The sequence below is a fragment of the Lissotriton helveticus genome, chromosome 7 (assembly GCF_964261635.1).
Source record: "Lissotriton helveticus chromosome 7, aLisHel1.1, whole genome shotgun sequence".
NCBI classification, from domain to species: Eukaryota; Metazoa; Chordata; class Amphibia; order Caudata; family Salamandridae; genus Lissotriton; species Lissotriton helveticus.
The window spans coordinates 799,539,448-799,566,669 of NC_136068.1; the positions used below are offsets into that span (position 1 = coordinate 799,539,448).

General features: G+C 42.9%; 1 protein-coding gene across 1 annotated transcript in view; it reads right to left on the reverse strand.

The window, feature by feature from the left end:
* The window catches only part of TGFBI (transforming growth factor beta induced), a 281,071-nt gene that overhangs the window by 172,480 nt on the left and 81,369 nt on the right, over positions 1–27,222 (reverse strand). Inside the window, exons 3-4 of the mRNA XM_078653226.1 lie at positions 23,098–23,162; positions 6,554–6,711 (exon numbers count right to left, since the gene is read on the reverse strand). Coding sequence (XP_078509352.1) covers positions 6,554–6,711; positions 23,098–23,162 — 223 coding nt within the window. The remainder of the gene's footprint in view (positions 1–6,553; positions 6,712–23,097; positions 23,163–27,222) is intronic.

The window sequence follows — 27,222 nt, forward strand, 5'->3', positions numbered from 1 at the left end:
TGAATCGATCCCCCTATTCCTGACCCTATTCTGGTTAAACAAACCAACAAGTTAACTAACAGTCAGCCCATGAGGCAGAAAACCCCCATGATGCAGATACCGTTATCTGACGCAGTCACACTACGGCACAGGAACGTGTTATCTGATTAGGTCATAACGCTTGCGATCTAATTAGACAAGCGATATTCCTCCAGCCCCTGATAAGGCATACGGAGTTCTCATAACAAATCAAACCTATGACAACCTGGGCAAAACCCTGCGGCCATTGTTTTGATTTCACCGAGAACTTCAGCAAAAGAATGTGCTAACGAGCAAGTCGTATGACATCCTTATTGACGTATCTATGTCCATCCTTACGTCAATCTCGGCACCTTAAAGGTATAAATATTACCGATATTGCCCTATGCAAACACACGCGGTGGTGACGAGACGGAGCAGCCATACTTGCCGAAGCCCAGAGCAGAGCAGACCCCGCTGGCGCAGCCCCGCCTTCCTGACGCGCTGAGAGAAGCTGCTTTCTCCTGCCGAGAAATCCAGCACCGGCGTTTCTGGGTAGCCCTCGCAGGCAGCCTGGAATATCGAGACCAGAGACGAGAGATACCATCCCTCATTCAACCTAGATTCCAGGTACAGAACTGAATAACCCCTCACAGAGAATTCTTTAGTTATTCACTTGGCAAAAACAAACTTAACTTAAACTGTAACTTTCTATTCCCGCCCACGTATTAGGCTTAGGTCAGGTACACGGGGTAGGCGTATTTAGAAACACCAGTTGAGTACGTTTAGTCAAATGTATATGTGTATATAATATATTTTATTCATTTTAAAACATCTTATGGCTTAGAAACCATATCAATGTTTTTACAGTATTATTTTATACTATTGCTTTTAATGTATGCACTTTACTTAGCTATAAGTATTGCAATAATATCGATCCATTTCTCTTGTATGAGAAAAGAGACTGATCAATAAATAACACCTTTTTATTGAACACGCCCGTCTCTTCCTTTTCTCTACAATCTGATGAGACTAAGAATGCACGTACTGACTGAGTAAAATAAATTGCCTTTTGTTCACACGACTCTCGAGATATACTCTTGATTAGGGGAGAGCAAAGTTGTCATGTTCTATGGTTGTCAGAAACTAAATCCCTTCTTGTCTAATCAGGGAAGTTAAGTCCTTCCTGAACATTCGAGAAAGTTTCTAGTGAACTCTGAGCTAGCTGGCAAACCCAAAACTTTAAGTCTAGTATCGACAGTAGTAGACCTAGTTAACGTCTGGTCTAGGCCTTTACTGCTGTAGGTATTATTCCAATGCGCAGAGCCTATTGGGATGATAGGAACTACACTACAAGACGTTAGCTGACAGAGGGACACTGCTCCTTCAGCTCCGAGTTTGCAGATCGATGCAACACGAGGGCGCCCCGCCACAAGGTAAGCTTCGTCCCATCCAGGAACCCTCTAGATATGTAAGCTTTCTGTCCCCACGACAGAACAGCACACTCATTCCTTCTCTCTCCAACAGGAAAAGTATCCGGTTAACTTTAAACCTGTCCCCCGCCATCCACAAAGAAGTGTGGACATCCGCACAACACTAGGACTTCCCACAGGTAATCCCGAGACTCCATTACGCATGGCACCCCTGTATCTCTCTCCCGCCCGGGGATATTACTTACTAGGTCCCTCTTCTATTCCAGGTGGGCGCCCAAAACACGCAATCCTATTGAATAGGGTCATCTTAACCCCAATCAGGGTAAGTCCTCCACCCGCAAGGCCTACCGTCTAAGCCCCCCAAAACACACCGCGCCCCAGCCGACGCACAATGCATGACAGAATCACGGTTTTACGTGCATGATCGGGAATACAGTTGAAATGTAAATAGGCGCTCTTTAATTAATACCTTAAACCATTTTAATTTCCGAGGCCGAATGTAAGGCATGAGACATTCATGTACCAAGTTTTCATATCTGTTTAAGAGATTTTTACCCATTAGTATTCACAAGTCACAGGCACACCGACCGGCTCCTGCCCGCCACCCACGAGTGAAACACACTGTATTATGCACGAATAAGTCGAATCCGAGTAACTGTGATGGACCTCTAAAAAGTACTTGGACTATCAGGAATATTGTCTTTTACTTTATGTTTGAGTCACTAATTGAATGTATCCCCTTCAGAATAATTTTCTAAGCTACCTACCTCTCTTTCTCTCCCCCTTCTTACAGGCGGTTAATTAATTGTATTTTAACCTGTCAGGCAAACGCTGTAAAATATGTCAGTCCTGATGATGATCCCATACAATTGAGCACAAGGGATCGAAACGTCGACTTTGTAAAGTGCCTTCACAACCAAACTATTATGTCTAATTCAGTTGTGTCTGGCGCCTTTTTGGCAATACTTTAATTTGACACTGATTTAAAAGTGGCCATTTTTGCTCATTTCTTTTGCCTGCTCTAAACTTTTGAATTTCTCTCTAACTTTCTTGTATGTTCTCCGAATTCTTTGGTACAGGATTGTGCCTGTTGACTACTTTGATGAACTACAATTCTTACATTGTTGAAAATAAATATCCTGTCCGGCTGGACAGTGATGCATATAGTCGCCTATCATGGTCTATATCTTATTTCTTTTTAAATTCTGAAAGCTAAGGACCCTTGTCTTTAATAACGATCATGTTATGAACAGCAGTACAAAACTACTTTTTAAACTGAACTTACATTTATGCCCAAAAGGACCTCATTTATGCCTGTTATCTACCACATAGCAGGCATGAATGCATTACTACAATTTATTTGAATAACAAAATGGCATAACATGATGCAACGGTAAATTCAACACAAGTAATGGTTGGAGGGTAGATGAAAGTTTGGTTGGTTTTGAGAGTTTGTGAATGCCCTCAACTACGTGTTTGTGGGCATTCACAAAGTTTTCCCAAACCCGTGCCCATCCCTGGCAGTACAAGGAGATTTGCCCTATCAAGGTGCTAAAGTTCCATTCTATGGGAGGAAGAGCAACAAATAACCCAAACGTTCGAAAGGCGTAAAGAAAGGGGTTACTCCATGGTGAAAAATCTTTTCATCATTGCGAAAACAAAAAAAGTTTGAAAAATGAGCAATGCACATTTGCATGGCAGAGCAGCAAATTTGAATTGCACTTTGTATATAATCTCCACTGAGGAAATAGCAAAGCCCAAGAATGTCAAGTCACATTGAAAGATGCGAGTGGCACAGCTTTCGGGGTGTGCTACTGCAAATGTTTGTGACTTCAAAAAGTAGCTAATCCTCTCCAGTTTGTAGGAAGACATCTAAGAGTTCAGACTTACTATTTTATGGTGACAAAATTCTGCTCTATATTATAAGTGAAATTGTTATTATTCGGAACACATAGTATGATTCATAAAGTACAAATGATCAACTGATAATAACTTGGTTCTTCTGTAACAATTGCAGCAGTGTTTTAGTCAAGCATACATCTGTGTAGCCCAAATTTTCTATTAACATTTCAATACCCAACTATGTTGATCAATGTTAAAACAATTAAAAGCACAACTCCAAAATACTATAATTTCAATTTATTGACAGAATTGCACAAATTAGTGGAGACGGTCCCATTGTTCGGGATGTTCTGTGCATAGTGTACAGTTGTGTGCACTGCCTTAACTGACTGACTGTGAGTATCTCGCATCAAGATTTTGGATTTTGACCCTAACCTCACACTAATCTAGTGTGTGCACAGCGGCCTGTCCCTTGCAAGAGTGACGTCCTGTACCTGTCCTGTTACCTGGAGGGGTGCACCGAACATGCCTCCATTTTGCTGACAGTGAACTACTGTCCCGGTTATGGGTTTTGACCAGACTTTTGTACTGCATCACTTGAAAGGAGGCTTATGGACCCATCTCTGTAAAGTTCTACTTTCATGCCCTAACCTTCATAGTGCTAACAACCCAAATATAGGTTGTGCTTCTTTGTGTAAGTGGCCTTGAATTGTGTCTATGAGTGAGCCAAGTAATGGAGGGCTGTGGGTTCCTTTTTTGATACCCGTGACCTAACCCCATGCACAACTTGAGATTGAGGTTGTTTTCCGAGACCGTGGAGTGAGAAATGAGAGAATACTCCTTTAGACATTCAATTAAGCCTTTTGGTGAGTGAAGATCCTGATGAGTCTTCCTGTAGCACCATTAGGTGGAAGGTAGGGGTAAAGTGTGGGACTGCAGTCTCTGTTCTTGAAGGTAAAAGGGGCCTTTTAGGAGAGGCCAGCCTTTTGTATTTACCTTGATCACTGTTCCATATGCCTGAAGACTACATTGCTGCAAGGAGCATTATTATATACAAAGACTGTGTTTGGAGAGGAAGCTGGGAAGGACACTTGAAAGGAGTACATCCCCTCCTCAAACCGGTTCACAAATTGCAGAGAGTGAAATCACATCTCCTGCATGCTTGTACTGTCTAAATGTGGGAACCACTGACCCTTTTGTTGTTCCAGTTTTAAGTTCCCTTTGACAAAGGAGGGGAGTGCTCTGCAGAGTGCTCAGAAGGCTGATGTGCAGTCAGTGCTGGTGTCTGTTTGACAACTGCCTTCTCACAGGCGAGAGAACATTAATTGAGGTCTTGCCTTGCAGGAAGAAGGTGTTCATTTGACCAGAAGCAGCTAGGCCGTGGTACTGCCGAGGTCTGCCAGGAGAAGGAAGACAGAGCAGAGCAATCTGGGAGCCCCAGGGATGGTGGGGACTAGTTTCACCGGTCTTTTCAATTCCAGACTGAAATTTTTGATCTACTGCTGACTTTGCCTCTTTACCAAGAAGTGCGATAGAGGCTGACCTTGCCACTGTGCCAAGGTTGCAACTCTGTCAAAGGTCATCACTATGTGAAGATGTGTGGCTGACAGCAACACAGGGATCAAGAATTACACCCAGGAAGGTCCTTTCTGCCATGATCAAGAGCTGGACCCAAACCCGTCCATTATGATGCTGTGACTCCGCTCCACCTCTTTTTAGGCTGAGCCACCTGCAACGCACCATGACGTAACCAAGAAGTGGCTTAGAAGCAAAGAGGCATCATCTCCCTCGACCTCTGAGGCCCTTGCGACTTCAAGTACCTGTGTTCATGGTGGAGGATCTTGGATGTTGGTCCCCGTGTGTTCTCTTGCACCAGCCTGCCTAGATTGACAGAGTCTGATCCTGCAAACAGCACTTCCTCCCTGAAACATGAGTTAGTTAAGATGTGTGTAGCTGGTTTCCTGCCAGCCATGATTTGAGCACAGAGAACTACAGATGGTACAACTTTAAAGTGGACTGTGCTGAACAAAGTGCTGCTTAGTGTGTACAGGGTTCATCTACACCTAAGTCTGATTTCATGCTGCATAGATAATCTAACTCCTTGGACAAGCTGCCTAGCTTTACCAGAGGAAGGACACCCAGGTAAACGGAGGGAATGGCCAGAACTGTAAGGCGCAGTAGCCTTAGATTCTGTTTCATGATTTGTGTCTGTTAGTAGGTCCTGTGTAGCATTCAATTTTGGGTATGTGTATTAAGGTCATTTTCTTTTCTAAAGAAAACACTTGTTTGCTTTACTTTGCTGTGTGATTTTTTAGTTCTGAGTTTGCGCACCTCCACATTATCTCCTTGAGAAGCCCATGATTGCTCACCACCACTGAGAGTCAAGGGCTGTAGTAGGCTTAGTCTGCAGAGCAATAGTCGGATAGACCACTCAACATTAGAGGCTAAGGAGCCAGTAGGTCCTGCTTGCCCTGAGGCCACCTAAACAGGGCCTGAGAACCTAGGGGCATTTTAGCAACAAACAGCGATATTTATCGCTAAATGCGCTTAGCGCATTTTTTTTATCGCTGTCTATCGCCGGATATTATCGATGACAGGCTATTAGCAATGTTTATCTCTAATGCGATAAAATATCCGGCGATAGCGGCTCAATGCCTAAATATAGCTGGAAATCGAGCGATATTCAGGCATTAATGCTAATGGGGACTTAACCTGAATATCCACCTCCCATTGGATATACAGGTTAAGTCATGGTCTGACCAGGCGTTAGGTTCTGGCGATAATTGCGCTTAGCGATACTTTTTTAATCGCACAGCTTGCTTTGCTAATAGGCGATAGCTGTGTTCGCTACTGCTTTCAGTCGCTAACAGGTTGGGTATGCCCACTTTGCATGTCATTAGCGATAAATATCGCTGACATGCAAAGTGGGCCCCAAACCGGTCGCTGCCGCCTAAAAGCTGTCGCTAACTGCTGGTAGGGACAGCTTGCTAATAGGGCGATAAAATTATTGCTGCTTTAGCAGGAAAAAGTCCCGCTAAAGCGGCGATAGTGCCCTTGCTAATATGCCCCCATGTTTTTGTTTCATTTGAGGTGAAACAAATAAAATGGCATTTACCCTCTACCCTGATTTTTAGCTGAATGAATAAACCTTCTCATGCTTTCCATACTATATATTAGTTGTCATTGCATTGTAGCTTAAACACAGAACCTCATTTTCATCACAGAAAGACAACACTTGTTAAGAAATAATGATTACAAAAAAGAAGTATATTTAATCTTACTGCAGGTAGGGCAGACCAGGCCTCGTTACTTGGGGCGAAGATAGTAAAACTTCCTGGTCCTTCAATTTCAGGTCTTAAGATTGCCCGATCTGAGTACAGTTGTGTGGTAGAAGCACCCACTGCTCCAAGGGTTTCATATATATTTGAAAGAGGTAGCGCTGCAAAAGATATGACATGATTGTGTTCAGTTTGAAACAAACAAAATAACCTGGGATACTGAAAGGTTTCAGGAGTAAGGGACCAAATTATGTGGCATAGTTGACTAAATTATGTGGCAAATGAGTCAAGTAAACGTAAATTATGCAACACTTGATGGTATTGTTATATTGTTCAGAGTTTTGGGCCTTAGCAGAATCTAGGTTCGATGATGTAAGTGCCATCTGACTGACTTTAGAATCAAAAAAGATTGCCAAAATTGAGGTTTCATATTATGTTGGACAGGCACCACATAACTAGTCATATTTGATCATACACATAATTTCTTCATATATTTTCAGTGTTTTCAAATACTTCAGATATTTAAAAAATAGGTAACCAAATTTATTTTGAATCCTATAACATTCTTATGCTCAGCATACAAAATAACTGTGATGTCACATCCGTAATTCCTGTAAATTTATGTAAATATGTTCAGTGGATTGCTCAAAACTTTAACTTAGGTCTTTGTTTAAATACTGGGATAATGAACGCCATATCAAAAATTAATTTAAAATAAGAAAGATCAAGGAAATTCACTGAAAATCTTTAACTTAAGTGGTCAGTAAAAATGTTAAAATGTTCCTTTTTCTCCCCTGAACCTCAGCATGTACAGGTTAATAGAAAAATGTTCAATTTCGCCATCCAATGACAGACCCTTCCAAAGGTTAAAATAAACGATATTGAGGGGTCTTTGCAATCATTTGTGAACAATGCATGAAGGGAGTCATGCTATTCCTGGTGTAAAACTAATAATTGTCCTGGAACCTGATGACTTTTGATTTGTACTTATGCCATCACAGTTTCTTTAATGAGCCTTGGTCAGTATAAATGTTTTGCTAAACTGGGACTTTTTCTCAGAGATAATAGCCTCTGGAATATCAAACAGGCTGGCTGACCTACTAGGAATAATATATGAAAATACTATGGTCCAGATTTACAGTTTGGGAGACAGGGTACCCAGACACGAACGTAGCAGAGTAGCCCATCAGTTAAACTGACCGTCTGCCTCCATGTTTAGAGTAAGTAGTACCACCAACGTTCCAACGGAACCACTGTTGGCTCTGTCAATGAAAAGCTTCCTAAGAAGTCTTAAAGGATGTACGAGCTGTCAGAAGAAAGATCTTACCAGCCGCGGCCCATGGAGGGAGTTCCGTGAGGCAGGCAGGCGGGGCGGGGGAGGGGCAGGGTGGGGGTTGGTAAACATCGGAATATGGATTATTGCAGGTAAGTAAACAATTAAATTAATTAATTTAATTGTTTACTTACCTGTAATCATCCATATTCCGGTGTTTACCACCCCCCATCCTGCCCCTCCCCCGCCCCGCCTGCCTGCCCCACGGAACTCCCTCCACGGGCCGCGGCTGGACCTTACACTGCCTGCCCTAATTATGGTGGGCAATGTGATGTCCTGTTTTTTCTGTCTGTCACCGCCAGGTAAAACAATGTGCTTATGGGCAGAAAAAAAAAATTGTGATCTCCCCACCCAGGTATAATTGTTCCTGCGTGTGGGGGGGGGTCATTATTTATTTGCATTGCAATAACAAACTCCCACGTATGGGGGTTTGTTTATGAAAAACAAAAACTGTGGTAAAGTTTGATGAACGGCATTCAAAATAGACTGCAGCTATCCGCCAATAATTTTGTACATTAACAACTACCGCCATGTCAGCAGTTCCCATCAACGTTCAGAGATCAATACTGGGCCAGCAGTGATCTCTATACTTGATTAACACACACAGATGAATACACCGTCGGCCACCTCCAGCACAGTCAATCTTTCCAAGTATTAGATCTCAGTCAACATGTTGTAGAGATTGTTTACCCTTTCCTCCGTGACATAAGCAAAGATCTCAACAAAAGACAATCTTTTTCTTAGAGCAATAGCAAGTTGAATCCATTTAAAGGTTTTACCAACATCACCCCAGATTCAATTCTCTATCTTAATATTACAATACTGGTCCCTTCCACAAAGGCCTGTTTGCTCACTGTACACTATGTCAAAGCTATGGGTTCAGCTTATAGTAGGAAGTGGCTTGAAAGAAGAGAGGGTGCCTGTGTACCACACAAATACTTAAACCCTGGTAGTTGCTATGGAAAGGCTATGAGCCAAGAAAGTCGGAGGGGTTAGCGCTATGCCCAGGCCACTTTCCCCACTTTTAGTGATGACTTTCTTTCCTTAATTTGTACATTTTATACACAGTCAACATTTACGCTATACAGTTCTATTACATTAGGTGGATGTTGTCAAAGATTGTTTGGCCTTAAGTTTAGCTATTGCAAATAGATATAGCAGGAGAAGACAGAAAATATGGTGGGAAGGGGGATAGATTGGCAATAAAATGCCAAACATAAGGATAAATTAAGCTAACTCCAATTAATGACATACGATAAACACAGTGAAAATGATTTTGAAGCACTCTTAAAATGAGTAATCAGTGGGGGGGGGTGGGGCTGGATGTAGTGACCTGACGAAGAGGGACCGAGGACACTAGGACCCTGTGGGTCATGAGGGAGGTGACCAGGTCACCAGACACCACATCCGGTCAGGGGACAGGAAGAAGACAGACTGGACGAGAACGAGCAAGGGGACGGACGTGTGTGACCAGCGTCATGAGAAGGAACAATAAAGAAATGTAATTGCACCCACCTTGTGTCCTGCGTGTTCTTGTACTCCACAGTGCCTGCAGCGGGGACGTGACAACTGGCGACGAAGGTGAAAGGACTGCCACGTGTGCAGGACATCGACCGGCGTAATCGAGGTCGGCGGTGAAGGAAAGACGCAAGGAGCTACACGGGAGCCCACCCCGAGAGCGTCCAACGGAGCCACAGCAGAACGCGGTAAGAAGCGTTCGAGGCACAGCGCGAGTGCCAGAAATCAAAGCGCGAGGTCCTCGCGCTCGAGAATAGAGCGCGAGATCTCGCGAGAGCAAGAGAACATCTCGGCGGCCATCGGACAGTCAGGCGGGGAGAGCCAATGAGAACATAGAAGCAACGAAGGGGCCATCTCAGGGTCAGGCGAGCGAGATTTCAATTGCGAAATCTTGCGAGAAGAGAGCGGCCATTTTGAAAAACAGGACAATAGAAGGAAAGGCCATAGAAATAAACAGAGCGGCCATTCCAGAGTCAGGCGAAAAAGAAAAAGAAGCAGAAAAGACAAGAAAAGGACAAGGAAAGCCTAGAAAAGGCTAAAAGAGACAAGAAGAGGACAGAGAAAGCCTAGAAAAGGCTAAAAGGAAAGGAGAACAACAGAAGAAAAAGAAGAAGAAGCAGAAAAGACAAGAAAAGGACAAGGAAAAAGAGGACACAAAAGGGACACAAGAGAAAGGACAAGGACAGCCCAGAAAAGGCTAAAAGAAAAGGAGAATAACAGAAGAAGAAAAAAAAAAGAAAAAAAAAAGGACACAAGAGGAAAGGACAAGGAAAGCCTAGAAAAGGCTAAAAGAAAAGGAGAATAACAGAAGAAGAAGAAGAAGAAAAGACAAGAAAAGGACAAGGAAAGCCTAGAAAAGGCTAAAAGAGACACGAAAAGGACAGAGTAAGCTTAGAAAAGGCTAAAAGAAAAGGAAAGAGGAAAAAGCAAGAATGGCAGACCCAAAGCCCAGCGCACAATACAGGAGCCCACTACCGTTCAACTTATCGGAGCCACAGGCAGGAATAAGGTGGGAGAAGTGGATCAGACGGTTTGAAAGATACGTAGAAGATACAGATGTAGCAGACGGAAAGAAACGAGGGCTGCTGCTGAACTTAGCAGGGGATGACGTCGAAGAACTTCTGGTGACACTGCCTACCGAAGAAACAAAAACATATGAACAACTAAAAAAATGCCTAACAGCCAAATTCGACCCACAACGAAACATTGACTTCGAACGATACACATTTACGGTTGCGTGTCAACGAGCAGACGAAACACTAGATGACTTCGCGACAAGATTGAGAAAATTGGTGACACATTGTGAGTTCGACAAATTCGATAATGAGCAAGCAATAAGGCTGAGGCTCATAGAAGGCTGTCGCGACACAGGATTCAGGGCAAGAATACTAAAGGAGCCGACGTCGTTGGAGAACATCCTGTCACTAGCAAGAGCAGAGGCGAGAGCGACGGAGCATGCCAAGGAAATGGAAAGAGGGAAGAGCGTTGAAATAGAAAACGCACACTTCACGACAAACAGAGATCGCCCAGGCCGAGGGAAGAATGACTGGAGGGAACAAAAGGAAAGGAGACCACGCGAAGGAACATGTTTCCAGTGCGGAATGGGATTTCCTCACAGAGGCGCATGCCCAGCGTTTGGCCAGACGTGCAGAAGATGTGGTGGAAGAAATCATTACGCCAGTATGTGCCATAGTGCACAAGTCAGAGGCGACAAGGAAAGAACAGGAAGACAACGGGAGTCGACAACAAGACACGTCAGGTATGTCGACAACGAAAGGAGAAGTATGTTACGAGGGTCAAGCGAAGAAGAGGAAGAAGAGAAAGTGCAAAGACTATACCACATGTCGGAAGTACACACAGAGCCAGCAGACAAAAGCAGCCGAGGGAAGACAGACAATGCAAATATAAGAGTAGGAGCGCACGAAGCAGACTTTATATTGGACAGTGGTGCGACATGCAACGTCATGTGTGTATCAGAGTACGTGAAAATGGAAGTAAAGCCGACACTGAGAGCATCCAAGGTAAAAGTGTTCACCTGGGGGGCAAAGAAAGAGGTAACGAATTTGGGAAAATTCACAGAGGAAAGAAGGAGGACATTCATGTTCTAAAAGGCGAAGCCCCTGGACCATGCCTGATGAGCAACAGCTGCGCTAAAACGATGGTCCTGATAACGATGACATATGAAAAAGAAAAAGGACATGCCGATAGCAAGCGAAGAGAAGAAAAGAAAGTGAGCGGAAAAAAGAACACGGCAAAGGGCGGCCGTAGAAAGAGAGGAGCAAGATGCAAAGTGGAGGGCGGAGAACAACGATCAACACGAAGAGAGGCTGACAGAAAGAGAGCAGACGGAGGACGACCGAAAAGCAGAAGAAAGGATGATGGCAGGAAACGACGACCAAGGAAGGGGTGCAAGGGAACAACGAGAATACGTAGAAAAAAGTAGGAACCAGAGACTGGGGAGAAGGGTCGACGAGACTGACTCTCTCTCTCTCTCTCTCTCTCTCTCTCTCTCTCTCTCTCTCTCTCTCTCTCACTATCTCTCTCTTATCTCTTCTCACAACGACAATGAGCAGGAGAATAGCACCATGAACATTTGTTTGCAACAAGGGGGGAGATGTAGTGACCTGACGAAGAGGGACCGAGGACACTAGGACCCTGTGGGTCATGAGGGAGGTGACCAGGTCACCAGACACCACATCCGGTCAGGGGACAGGAAGAAGACAGACTGGACGAGAACGAGCAAGGGGACGGACGTGTGTGACCAGCGTCATGAGAAGGAACAATAAAGAATGTAATTGCACCCACCTTGTGTCCTGCGTGTTCTTGTACTCCACAGTGCCTGCAGCGGGGACGTGTCACTGGCCAGCAGCCAACCAATATGGCTACCTAATAACGTGGCTCCTGCGATAAACACCCGACATCTTGTACCATCTGCTACATAATCACTGAAAATGTGCAGTAGACTTACCGAGGATTGCTTGCTGCCTGGCGTGCTCCTAAACCTGAGCTCAACGAAGTGATTTGGCGTGGATGTGAACCCATCAAGAACAGGGCCACGCCTGGAGTGAAGCTGGTTGGTGGCGGCTTCCCGGCCTGTGGTAGGACAGCGTGTGGGCGGCCCACGTCCACATCAGATAAGGGGCGGAACGGCTAGATTTGCATGGCCAAATTAGCTGATGGCTAGCACCAGAATAGCCGCTGCGCGAAAAAGGCAATAACTGGTATACAAGGAATGTGATCCGAAGTGTGGCCCTGATGTGTAGAGGACCTGCCTGGTGTATTTCCTGCTGGAGAAAGGCGGCGCCACAGTCCGGCAGTGCTGAGGTGTGGTAGCGGTGATTTCCCGGTGCTGCATCTGATCAAGGGCCGTGGTGAGGAGTGTGCTGTGATGACGCAAGCCACCAGAAGAGACTCCCCCACACGTGATGGGAGACCATCAGCAGAGCGACTGTATTGGAGATGGGGACACACTCTTTGTTGTGGGGATCATGCTGCGGGGCAGGGAGGCCGGTGGGGTGGAGTGAGGCCTGTTGCCGCGGGGCGACTGTCTGCGGAGTGAGGAGCGACCACAGTGGATCCAGCCTATGCATGTCTGCACTTCCGGTCTAAACGAAACTACACCCTAAAATGGCGGTGCAGCCTGGACGCATGTGAAATGGGTGATGCAGCCACTGACTCCTGACTGTGCAGACCACAATGGAAAGAGACAGAGACTGCAAACCTCAGCACAACAACATTACTGGTAAGACTGTGTTGGAGTCCAGCAGACTGCACTGACCCTTAATTTCTTTGAATACCTAAATAGCAGTGAAGCACAGCGCAATACGTCACATAGTCTACTACAGCCCTAAAACCCCAGGTGAACTGAGACCTAATGGGAAAACACATGGCGAATGCCCAGAAAGAGACTCTTGTCTAGAGGGAATGAACCATGCCAGGGGAAAGCCGACAGGCCAGAAGGGGTGTTTTTATCCAAGAGCAGGTGGCGGGGAGTACCCAGCTGGTTTTAGTGATGTGCCCATATTCCACAGACAGCCCCCATTGAAATTGGGCCATAACGGGTGGCAAAAGTGGACGCACCGTGCACCAGACTAAACACGATAAATTTGCATGGCAAAAGGGCACGAAGATGCAGGAGAACTCAATGGACACATCTCAACCACAAGAGCAGGCTCCTGCAGAGTGTACTGATCTCGCCCTGAATTACATTATGGCAGCTATCAATAACATACATACCTCTCTTAAGACACGGCTGGACTCCATTACTATGGCGCAATCTGCGTAAAATGGACACAGAGGTGAAAGAAATGGAAGATACAACACACTCCTTGTCAACGGACGCAGCTCTCCTAAAACAACAAGTCAGCGATCTGCAAACCAAGAGTGAACTATTGGAAGCTCAGTTGGACGACTATGAAGGCAGAGCATGGTGGAACAATGTTCACATCATTATTCATAAGAGTGCCGGAACGCACGGAGGGACCCACAGCAGATCTCGTTGTGGAAGATCTAGTCCTGAAACATCTTCAGCCATGAGGCCTCTCAAATTATTTCTCCATTGAAAGAGCCCAGAGAGTCCCCGGGGGAAGGCCTAAACCCAGAGCCCCCCCCAAACGATACTAGTTCGGATCTTTAACTACAGAGATGTCATCTTGCAGACTGCCAGTAGTGCACCACCTGTCGCTTATGAAAACAAAACCATAACATTATTCCCTGACTTTACACTAAAAGTACAAAAACAAAGACGCAGCTTCTTGGAAGTCAAGCGGGCCCTCAGGGAAAAATAATTCAAATATGCCATGCTGTTTCCAGCCAAACTGAGAGTAGAAGCGGAAGGCAAATCATGTTTTTTTACCAACCCTGAAGAGGTCTGGGAATGGCTGGATGGGTGGGTGGCAGAAAGTTGGAGCTACTGTGCCTGCTGGACGATGCGCGAGGCACACTTAGAGGCACCAGAAACAAGTGTATCTTGGTCCTTGATACATGAACTCTGTGTAGGAGGAGACAAACAAAGCTCAAAATTGCCCCTGAAGCGATATGGACAGGCAAAGCAAACACAAGGATATGATGGACGGAGTGCTGGAACTTTTCAGACACTAACCCCAGTCTCAGATCTGGGTTGAATCCATCATCGTTCTTTAGCTCACTTCGCCACCCCAGTTCAGACACAGCTATATGCAAATCAGTCTTGAATCTTTGCCTCATGGGAACAGTCCAGCCCGAACTGCCAAGCCACGTCCTTCCTGGCTGATGAGGGCTGTTAGCCCGAAACCGGTCCCAGGACGCTTGTTTCCGGTCAAGGGAAGACATGGCTCGGCAGTTCAGGCTGGACTATTCCCATGAGACACAGGGTCAAGGATGATTTGCATATTGCCGTATCTAAACTGGGGTGGCGAAGTGAGCTAAAGAACGATGATAGTTTCAACCCAGATCTGTGACTGGGGGTGAGCATCTGAAAAGTTTCAGCGCTCCGTCCATCATTTCCTTTTGTTTGCTTTGTTCGTCCTAACTTGGCAGGGTATGCCCAGATGTGGGTCCCTTTCTCACTTTGCCACTGGATTCAAGCTAGCCTGGCTGATGAGGGCTGTTAGCCCGAAACCTGACCCAGGATGCTTATTTCTTGTCCAGGGAAGACATGGCTTGGCAGTTCAGGCTGGACTGTTCCAATGAGGCACAGGGTCAAGCCTGATTTGCAGATAGCTCTGTCTGAACTGGGGTGGCGAAGTGAGCTAAAGAACGATGATGGATTCAACCCAGATCTGTGACTGGGGGTGAGTGTCTGAAAAGTTTCAGCGCTCCGTCCATCATCTCCTTTTGTTTGATATGGACAGGCAGCCACAAGAGACTGTTGGGCAGAGATGGCAGTGATATACGGTCAGCCTAAAAGACAATAATGGCAGATTGATTAGTCCTGTAATGTTATTTCTTGCAGGTCCCTATATGTTTGGTTCACCATTTGAGGTAACAGGGAAGAAAAATCACTGATGGCAGCAGCTCAAAGGAGTATCCGCTAATAGCAAAGATGCACCATGCTCCAATTTTTTGTGCTTACAGGGTGGAGAGGTGGAACCAGCACATCTACGATCCCCTAACCCACACAGACACTCTTTTCACCGGGCAGTGAACACGACCAAGACGTGAAGGTGTGGAAGTTGCCCAACTTGCACACCACATGGTTGGGGGCCACAAACACCAGAAAGTGAGAGGCAGCTGATACCAAATGACAACAAAACGGAGGCCGCACTCTGAATCCTCTCCTGGAACGTCAATGGGTTGGTAGATAAACTCAAGAGGGGGATGGTCCTTCAATTTATAACACGGCAATCACGAGATGTAGTACTACTGCAGGAAACACATCTGGTGGGCAACACCTGCAAGACTCTGGAAAGATTGGATTACAAACTAATCACACATGCAGGGTTTACCTCGGGATCCAGAGGGATGGGTATACTTATTCGCAAACGCTTCCCCTTCATAGTGAAAAAGACCTCTTCTTTTAACGCATTTTATAAGTTGAATTTTAGATGGAAATAGTTTTTACCTGTTCTTTGTTTCATTGTATTGCTGCTAACTGTTGGAGGAGTTGGGATCATTTTGAGAGCATGTTTTGGGGGCGTACAGACATCGGTGGTTCCTGTGACTCTTGTGGAGCAGGGCCGCCATTTCAGGGGTAGTGTAGGTCAGCCGGATAGTTTTGCCCTGACACTACAAATAGAAGCGTTGACGCGACCGCGCAGCAGATGCACACAGCGGGCACCACACCGGCGCGCTGAGGCCACGCCAAAGGCAAACCCGTCTGCGCCCGTCCGCAAACGGCCCGTGCTCAGTGCCAGCACTCCTGCCCAACTAAACCCAGGTTAGGCCACCATCATGGGGTATTCAAGATCACAATTGTTGGATTTGAAGTCAGTCGGTAAGTCCACTGGCTGTCTGTGTCTATTATTTAACACAAGGCCAGTGTCTTTTATGATTACCTGCCCCAACTGCAACTCTACTCTGCCCAGACTTAGCTATCTAACTATTAAGCCCACTTACTATTAAATTTTTTAAATGGTGGGGCCTAACACAACAGTGGCAAAATGCATACTGCTCAATACCAGGTCTTTGGTGAAGCAAAGTGTTCAGTGTGCCTCGCTTATAGAGGGGGAGGATATTCAAATTGCTTTTATTACTGAAGCATGGTCAGATGAAAGCTCAGGCCCTGATATTGTAAAAGCTGCTCCGCCTGGGTTTCTCTGTCACATTTTAAACAGGTCAATTAGGAGGGGGTGGGGTAGCCATAATTTATCATAATTCACTGAAGGCTGCGTTTCATATAGCCTGCAATTCAGCCTGTGAGGCTCTCCCCTTTAGGTTCAGTCTATCACATCACCACATGTTTTAGGGCACTCTACTATATAGACCCCCCAGGACCTAGGAGCAGTTTTCTAAACTCTATTGGTAATTTGCTGGAAGTGAGGCTCTGCACCGATTCCTTTACCATCATGGGAGATTTTAATTACCATCTGCAAGCCTTGAAGGAACCAGATACAGTGGCCCTTATAGACATGATGAAGAGTGCTGACCTAAGCCAGCAGGTGACTGTCCCTACCCATGTGGCAGGACACATGTTGGACGGAATCATTTCAAACCACCCTCAACTCCTGTACACAGGTTTGTTGCCTCTTACCTGGACAGACCATGCTGCTGTACAATTTGAGTTAGCCCTTCCCGCTCACTTCACTACAGAGATGGGCATTAAGATTCAGATTAAAAGCAGAGCCTGGAACAAAATCGAGGGCGCAGACTTGGAAGATGCACTTAAGGCATCTGCTGGTCAGATACCCTCAGGAGTAGAGGAGGCCACCACTCATTATACAACTTGGGTGGAAACAGCCTGTAATAATCTAGTCCCAGTCAAAGTTGTGTTTCCTAAAAGGTCTCAACCAACAGCCCCCTGGTATTCGGAAGAACTGCGGAAACAAAACCTCTCCTGTATGTCTCTAGAGCGGAGCTGGAGGAAAAAATATAAAAAAGGAGAAAAAAGAGTTATAAACAAAGTCACGCCATCTATAAGCAACTCATATTTGAAGCAACGAAAAAGTTCTTTACAAATCGAATGAATTCAGCAAAAAATTCTGCTAAAGAACTTTTTAAAACTGTATCGAGTCTGGCCTTCCCCAGCCCGACGAAAATTCAGGCGGGTCAGGAACTATGCAATGATATCGCTAAGCTCTTTTTGAACAAGGTGGAGGTCATCTTCTTGGATTTTAGTCACCCAAGCCCGGGAGGAGTTGTAGCTCTGATGGAGGGAAGGAGGCCAGTTGTGGACCCCTCCCCGGTCTTTGACAAATTTGCACCACTGTCTACAACTGACACTGAGAAGCTTCTCCTGTCCACACGGTCAGGCTCCCCCCTATGATCCATTTCCAGTCTCACTGATCAAACGGACCCCGGTTCCCGTGGCCCTTTGACTCTCCTCCCTGTTCAATGCAAAGTTTAAAGCAGGACACTTCCCTAGATCTTGGAAGATTGCTTCTATATTGCCTCTGTTAAAGAAGCCCAGCTTGGACTCAAAGGAGCCTAATAATTTTCGACCAATCTCACGCCTCCCATTACCTGCAAAATTGGTTGAGAATACTATGAACTTGCAACTTAGGCCTTTCTACTTGAAATCCAAGTTTTAGATCCCACTCAATATGGGTTCAGGGTAGAGCACAGTACAGAATACGCCATTATAAAATCCACAGGAGAGATAAGGGAGGCCTTGGATAGGCGAGGTAAGGCTGCCCTAATTATGTTGGACTTGTCTGCGGCCTTTGATACGGTCATCATGATGTATTAATGGACCGTTTGTTGGCATGTGGGGTCCAAGGTAAAGCATGGAAGCTCCTGAAATCCTTTCTGATGGATAGATCCCAGATTGGCACTGGGTGAATGGCAATATAGACCTTTTGCTTTGCCTTGCGGAGTGCCACAGGGGTCTTTGCTTAGCCCCACTCTTTTTATTGTATATGTATCTTCCCTAGCTTTTTTAATTTGTTCCTTTGGCTTCAGCCTGACATTGTATGCAGACAACACACAAATCGTGGTGGCTCAGTGGCCGGACAGGCAACAGGAATCGAAAACCGGTTCCACGATTGTATGGCAGTAATCAGGAGGTGGATGCCACAAAACTGTCTTAAACTGAATTCAGGATAGATGGAGGTCATTTTATTTGGGAATAATCCCAACTTCTGGACCACAAATTGGTGGTCAGAGGCTATGGGGACTCTTCCTATTCCTACCAGGAAATTAAAAAACCTAGGAGTGATAATTGATGATAAACTCAACGTTTGTGACCAGATCAATGCAGTGGCATCAACTACCTCCTATGCAATCAGAATGATTAAGAAAATTCTCCCCTTCTTGCCAGCGGACTGTAGTTACTGCACTCATTCTGTCCAGGCTTGATTATTGTAAAAGCCTTTTTTTAAACATACAGGAATGTTTGTTGCTAAATGCGATAAAAAGGTTGCTTACTGACACACCCAAATTTGCCCCTATTACTAAGGAAATCCAAAAACGTAATTGGTTGCCGGTTAGGAAACGGGTGCGTTTTAAAGCTTTATGCACCGTTTACAAGGCACTCAAAGGCACAGGCCCAGACTACTTGAAACAGCAAATGCGGTGGTACTTACCCAGAAGAACCCTTCGCTCCTGTGGAGCTAAATTGGTGATAGTACCACCCATTAAAAAAGCATCATGGGGTGGGAGAAGCTTTATTGTTTGCACAGCAAAGGCCTGGAATGACCTTCACCTATATTTGAGAAATGCCACCGACCTCCTTACGTTTAGGAGGGGTTTGAAGACCTGGCTTTTAACCTGTAATGTTGCCTCCTATTTTAATTGCTTAGAGAATAGTGGTTAGCGCCAGAACATCCTCCGGTAATCTCTGTGCTTTAGAAATACCTATAACATAGCATAACATAATCTGGGTTGGGAACATGGGAAGGGAAGCTTGTAAACCTACTTTGAGCCTATGTTCCCCCCACACTTCAGAAGACAGCCCTGTCTGATCCAAGCAAGCTTAATCTAGACCTACCAAATGGAGATCACCCAATTGAAGGGGATCATAATATGACACTGAACGACCAAGTAGACTGATATCCCCCTTGGTGTCCCCTTCGTGACCTCTCTGTATTAGCTGACTTTCTGGAAGCTATGGGATTAATAGATGTATGGTGTCACCTTAACCCTCAAGTGCTACAATATACATTTCCCTCTAGAGCTCACAACAGCTTGTCTTGTATAGATTACTTACTCATACTAGCTAATGGAGAGCATAACTTCAAGGAGGCATATTCTCTGGCTCGGGGAATCTAAGATCACTCCCCGATCTGGGCTTGCTATCAATTAGACACTCCCCCAAGATGTACTACACTCTCCCTCAATGTGTGAAGATCCCACACATTAGAAAGGAGCTGGTGCTATCTACAGACCTATACTTTAAGGAAAATACATGATCAGTCGAGTCACCACAAATGCTCTGAGAAGCATTAAGGGTCAAGCACTTTCACTAACGGTGGGTAACTGGAGAGATACAAGAGAAAAGAAAAAAAAGAGTAATCTGCATATTGAGAGACCTCTGATCCACAATTAAGTTGACTATCTGCTGGAGCACATTCGTAGCTCAAATAGGGCACTTTGGGTGTACTTTGAAAAATTCCGGATGTTATTATGGTTTGCAAAAATATTGTACAGAATATCGACTGTGACAATATCATGAAGGTAAGTATAGATTCACTATACTTAACTCCAGATCTACATACCTTGACAAAATATATTTTCAAGTTATGTCGATGTGGAGGTGACAATAGTATGCCTACTTACCTTTAAGTACTTATCTTCTTGAAATTATGGTAGTTGATATTCTGGGTACAATAAATTTGTAGGACAATATGTCTCTTGTCAGTTCTCTGGCATATATTTCCTTGCTTGAGCGTAGTCCTACTCAGGCTCTAGAATCTCACTCTAATAACCCAAAGACAACAGCAAAACACCAACTAGTTGAAACATAAACAGGAGACGTCTTGCTTGATATAAATGGTCACCACACAAGATTTTGCTTGGATGCCCCACCCTAAGCCGAAATCCCCAGTGGTAGCTAATGAGCAGAGGCATTTCAGGTCATTGTGACACCTGAAGTCCCAAAAGTAGCTGGAAAGAGCTGGTGTCACTGGCAATGTTGGGGAGCTGGAGGAAGGATGGACAGGGGGTAATTCACACTACAATCTGCTAAACGGGAACAGTGCTCCTCAATAACTATTTAAGTAAAGTTTGAGGCTTCATATAATTCATTGAGACATTTCTTTGCATGTGTATATTTGTTCATGCTTCCACAATATTTTCTAAGAGGTTAGAACAAAGCCTCACATTTTGTATAACAAAACCCTACATCCTCAAGCTCTTTTTCAAACCACTTCTTTCCTCCAATGTTATTTTAAACCGATTCACAAAGGTAAATTTTAAATTGTTTCTTTTGTAGGGTTGGTGCTACGTTGTTGAATGTTTTGAAAATCAAGGAATACTGGGTTTCTCAAAGAATCGCAGAAATATTCAAGAATATACGTGTCTTTTGCAGGTTGTTTATTTATTAGTTATGTGGTGTTTGTAGAGTGAAAATAACCATGACTAGTCATCTGAGGGTGCACTGGAAGGTGAGAGGGCACCAAAGTCACAAAGAGGGATGGGGCAGGAATAATTAATATTAACCACAGTAAAAAGCAGGGAGCTAAAGAAAGAAGACTTAAGTGGAAAAGTCTCCATTCAAAGGTGTATGATTTCAACCAGTCTTATGCATTAGTCTTTTGATGGGCAAGAATATTAGAGTAAATCAAATAGAAGGTAAGCTGAAGTCAGCACAATCTTAGTTGTACGAGGAGTGGAAGAGCTGTATCATTAAACCTTGTCTGAAATGTAGGAAGTATTTTTCCACCCTCAATGGTTGGGGAAGAAATTCCCATAGAGAAGAGGCCTGAATGTGGAGCGATCTACCTTTGTATCCATTCAATATAGGTTACCTAGTAGCCTGCAGGTTAGCAGAAGATTATCTCAGGCATTAAGATGTACGATAGTGCTGAAGATAAGCTGGCACAAGACCATAAATAGTCTATAATACACTATGCAATCTTTCTTTGATAGGGAGCACATTTTGGTAATCACTGGTCTGGGGGCCAAGATAATGGAATCATTGTGATCCATCCTACAAATGAATCTTATTGGTTGGCTTTGGGCTCTTTGCACTTTTTAAAGTAATTTCTTAGGTAGGCCAGGAAGATTTACGTTACAATAGTAAAGACAAGATGTCACCACTGCCAGGACTAGTCGGATTATTTTAGTGTATTTAAGGATAGATGGTATGCCCTACAGTAAATAAAAATAATGGAAGTCACCTTATGTGATTAAAGTCATATGAGGTGTAAAAGAGGGATTGCTGACCAGAATAACACCAAAATTGTTAACCTTCTAAACTAGCATACTTTTATATGATACATTTGTTTGCAGGTCATTTCCATTAAATGGTAAGGCCTAAGTAGGGTACATGTGAGGCAAATCTTTCTTTGCACTTTACTGCATTATTGCTGAATTTTCTGCAATTGTACCAACATCTAACCGATATTCTATATGACGAATATTATGCCCTAGCCCAAGTTGAACTTATTCATTCAAATTGTCTACGGGGCCATTTATTATTATTTTATTTTATTTAATGTATATGTACTTTCTCGTAGGGAAGAGCTTCTCATAAGTGACTGTCCCGACGAGCTTAAATAGTGTTCCCAGTGGTTAGCAACTTTAAAAAAATGACTATCTGATCGCATCAGGATAATGGTTATTGCTTATTCAGAATGGTGACTGGTTCAATAGTGAATGTAATCCATTCCACACAAATGCATTGTTTGTAATGTACTGTTTGTTACGTTGTATTTTGCAAAACAATGATATAAATGTATGTTTAATATGGGAAGTATTAGATCTATCCCTTATTCTGGCACAAAAGACAAATGATTTAAATGCCAAAAAAAGATAAAATGATAAGTAAATACATACTACAGACCATTGAAATGATTGAATGGCCTTAGTCTGTTTAAGTAAAAAGCAGCAGTTCAAGTGACGGCTAGGTGATTTGTTGTTCTGATTTTGATAGGCCCTACCTAGTCGTTGGTAATAGGGCCCAATGCATTATCAGTAACGCTACAGATATCAACAGCATGCCTTCACACTTGAATTGACTTTTGCAACAGACCGATGACAGGGTGAGCTGATGGGGGATGTCGTGAAAACACAGAAATAGGAAAAATGGCAACTTCACAAACATGAGTCAACTGATTTTTTCAGGTTTTTACCATAGGAGCAAGAATGGCAACAAAGACAGAAAATACGCCCATTCCCTTCCAGGCGAACCAAAATCAAGAGGACCGGGAATAAGATGAATTTACTGGATTTTTTTTTAATTTGTAATTGTGTTGTGGCATCTTGCAACTAAATGTCTTGCAAAGGGAATGCATTAAGTGCTGGCCCAAAGCTATCGGTTTTAAGGCAAAAAAATGTTATGTGATTCTTTTGGTTAATTTTGTGATTTTCATGACACGTTTAAGGCACAATACATATCAACTCACTCATTAAAGTGGTACAAGCATACAATCTTACGAAAAATCTGTATCTAAATATTTACCCGCTGGGCATCCTTTTTGACCAGGCACCTTTTCATATCCAGGGCAACATTCATAGCTGATAACTCTGTAAAGAAAAACAATAAAAATGTTATAAATGCATTATCTACATTGAAACACTCGATACACATTTGCTATATTATTCAGCTACATTTTATGTATTGATACTATTTTACTAAATATGTGTATCAACTGAAAGACATGTATACACATTACCCTACCAAGCATAGAGAAATGTTATCTCACAATCTACTTTTCCAGAAACAAAATTATATATATATATATATGATCATGGTTTATTAAAGGTATGGCACAAACTTATAACTGAGCCTTACTTGCCATTGCTCAAGACTTGCACACTTCCACCTGCCCCATGAAGAAGGGGAGACAAGGCCATGCACCACCTTCTCCTAAATCTTACAGTCTGACAGATTGTTTTTGAGCCCTTTTCCACTACTGATACGCTAAGAGCCACTAATGAAAATTGCAGGTGACAGAGAGGGGGATTGAGGGGGATTCGTGAGAGCTGGAATCTTGAATGGAAAACAGAAGGACTTGTCTCACCCACGGGCACCACACTCTCCTTCTTTTCAGAAGCCTTATTGCTGATACCACGGCTTTCCTTAGATAGCACTCACATCTTCATGAAAAACTAACATCACTGAATGTGTAGGGCGGGTTCACGGCTTCTAAAATGGACTTCACATATTGACTTTCTAAATAATCACTTATGGATTCATATATATGTGGGAGTGTCAAATGCGTCAAAGAAACTCAAGTCGAGCCTCTGAAGACGAGCGAAGGCTCAGAAACGCGTCAGGCTTTATATCGAGACATGAGATATGCAGACCGGCATGCAGTGATGTCTTTTACCCGTTTGAAATTGCAGTGCTGCTGGATGAGTGCTACCTTGCCCGTGGGCACCTTGGAGCTTTTATATATATATATACATATATATATATATATACATATATATATATATATATATATATATATATATATATATATATATATATATATTACCTACTGGCGATAGCCAGTAGGTATATATAGTTAGGATTGTTTTCCATAGGGAAATCGCAACATTCTATTGGGAATAACTTTGGCGCCGGTTGAGGAATCTTCCTGAAATTTTCCTTAACTTTGCCTCGCGGCGCTCCGCTCCTTCCCTGAAAGTTTGGGGGGGATTTGTCAAGCGGGGGCCGAGATAAAAGGGGGGTCCCAAAACGTGTTTTCCCCATGTTAATTTCCATAGGGCGGTTGGACTCACTTTTAGCCCGAACGGCTGAATGGTTTTCCACCAAACTTGGCAAAATTGTAGGGACTGGTAGCCCGATGTGCCTTTGCTATGTCTCAAGATATGTGCTCCAGTGGTTTTTACGAAAATTAACTTTGAAAAAATATATATTGGGCTATATATATGTTAGAGCCCAAATGTAGCCCAATGTAGCCCAATGTAGCCCAATGTAGCCCAATGTAGCCCAAAGATGGCCACCAGACAAAAAAAAACAAATGTAGCCCAAATATCAGCCAGATGTAGCCCAACTATAGCCCAATGACAGAATGTCCCAGAGTGTTCTAAAGAACAACTAGAGCGCTAACAGTCTTACTTATGACAAAAGTATGGCACACCTGAAGTCATCTTGATTGGAATAAAGTGTTAACACTTAAAACATTTAATTTGCAAAGGAACAAAATGAGGGGGTTCATTTTGCCATAGAACTTATGATTAGTGCTGAAGAAAGAAAAATTAGTGCACATTTTGAGTGACTTCTCAAATCCTCTTATATTTTATTAAAAAAATTCTGATATGCAGTCTCCCAAGATGGCCACCAGAGACAAAAGAGCCCAAATGTAGCCCAAATATCAGCCAGATGTAGCCCAACTATAGCCCAATGACAGAATGTCCCAGAGTGTTCTAAAGAACAACTAGAACGCTAACAGTCTTACTTATGACAAAAGTATGGCACACCTGAAGTCATCTTGATTGGAATAAAGTGGTAACACTTAATACATTTAATTTCAAAAAGGAACAAAATGAGGGGTTTCATTTTGCCATAGAAATGTTATATATATATATATATATATTCACTGAAAAAAACATAGGTTACGCACCAGTTATAGTTAGGAATTAGCATTTAAAAAACCTTTGAAATTCACTGAAAAAACCATAGGTTTCACACCAGTTATAGTTAGCTGGAAATTTTACTCGCATAAAACCATTGAAATTCCCACTTTATAGTTAGTTGGACTCACTATAACTTGCACGTCTGCAATGCACTGCTGATGACATCACATATTACATCAATCATGCATATATTTAAATATTTAAACATTACTCGCTAATATATGTATTCACTAAGATACACTTAATAAGCCAGTTAACCAATCAATTTTTTTTTTAAAAACACTGAAAATACCATAGGTTTCAGGCCTTATATAGTTAGGAATTAGCATTTAAAAAAACCTTTGAAATTCACTGACAAAACCATAGGTTTCAGGCCTTATATAGTTAGGAATTAGCATTTAAAAAACCTTTGAAATTCACTGAAAAAAACATAGGTTTCAGGGCTTATATAGTTAGGAATCAGCATTTAAAAAACCTTTCAAATTCACTGAAAAAACCAAAGGTTTCAGGCCTTATATAGTTAGGAATTAGCATTTAAAAAAACCTTTGAAATTCACTGAAAAAACCATAGGTTTCAGGAGTTATATAGTTAGGAATTAGTTTTTAAAAAACCTTTGAAATTCACTCAAAAAACTATAAGTTTTAGTGGTGTTATAGTTAGCTGGACATTTTACTCATACAAAACCAATGAAATTGCTCCTATATAGTTAGCTTTACTAAATATATATCGCGCACCCGCAATCCACTGCTGATGATGTCACATATTAGATCATTCATGACATGGTCAGTGACATCACTGATGACATCTCAAATGACATCACTGATGACATCACTGATGACATCATCCGCGTGACAATCACATACACCTTTTCATACACTATTACAATTTGTCATCACTGTTTGTAAAATACAGAGTATCATATTTAAATCCATTGTCACAGCAATACAAGTATCTAAAAATCCACTCAGTGATTCAAAGATGTATACACACATCTAATCACCTACCTATGGATTCACTCATACATGCTGTCAATGAACAATAGAACACTATCAAAAATACTTATACATCTATATCGACATTAAACAACAGCACGCATCCTATTCACATATGAAGTCATCCTACTCACTTATGCAAACAATGGATCATACTTACATATTTACTTAGCAAAACACTTATACAAACACCACTTCTTCTATTCATTTAGATAGTAAGTCATACTTAGTAAACTATAAAATCATTATTACAAGTATACAGTTATCCATACAGTCACTCACACAATCAATGTGTCTTATGTATACTTATTTATATACAACAACTGACACATACACTGCCTTTTATTTTTCTAGTTTGTTGGACCTGTACCTTTGAGAAATATATTTGCTCATCACCACACCCATAAAGAGATTCCCTCACCCAAACTGTTAGAACATGTAGTTTTAACTTCATATATCTACTGAATCAACTATTCACACATCTTTGGACAGTCACACACCCCCCACCGAACCACACACACTTTCACACTCCCATACAAATACTCAGTTAACTAATCAATAACTAATATAGACTTTCACATAGCTAGTAACCAACTGTAGAATCAGTTTACACAACAACTGACAAAGTGATACAGATATTCACACAGTTTAGTCACTGTCCACTATATTTAGTGAGACATTATAAATTGGTCAAGTAAACAGTCAATTACACTGCTACTAAATCCTCCATCCAAATATTTATTTATATATATCCACTAATTTTTCAATGTAAATTGCTATATATATAATGCATATTTAAATAACGAAGCAAACCACATTCACTGGATGATGTCATCAGTGATGTCATCAGTGATGTCATTTGAGATGTCATCAGTGATGCCACTGACCATGTCATGAATGATCTAATATGTGACATCATCAGCAGTGGATTGCGGGTGCGCGAAATATAGTTAGTACAACTAACTATATAGGAGCAATTTCATTGGTTTTGTATGAGTAAAATGTC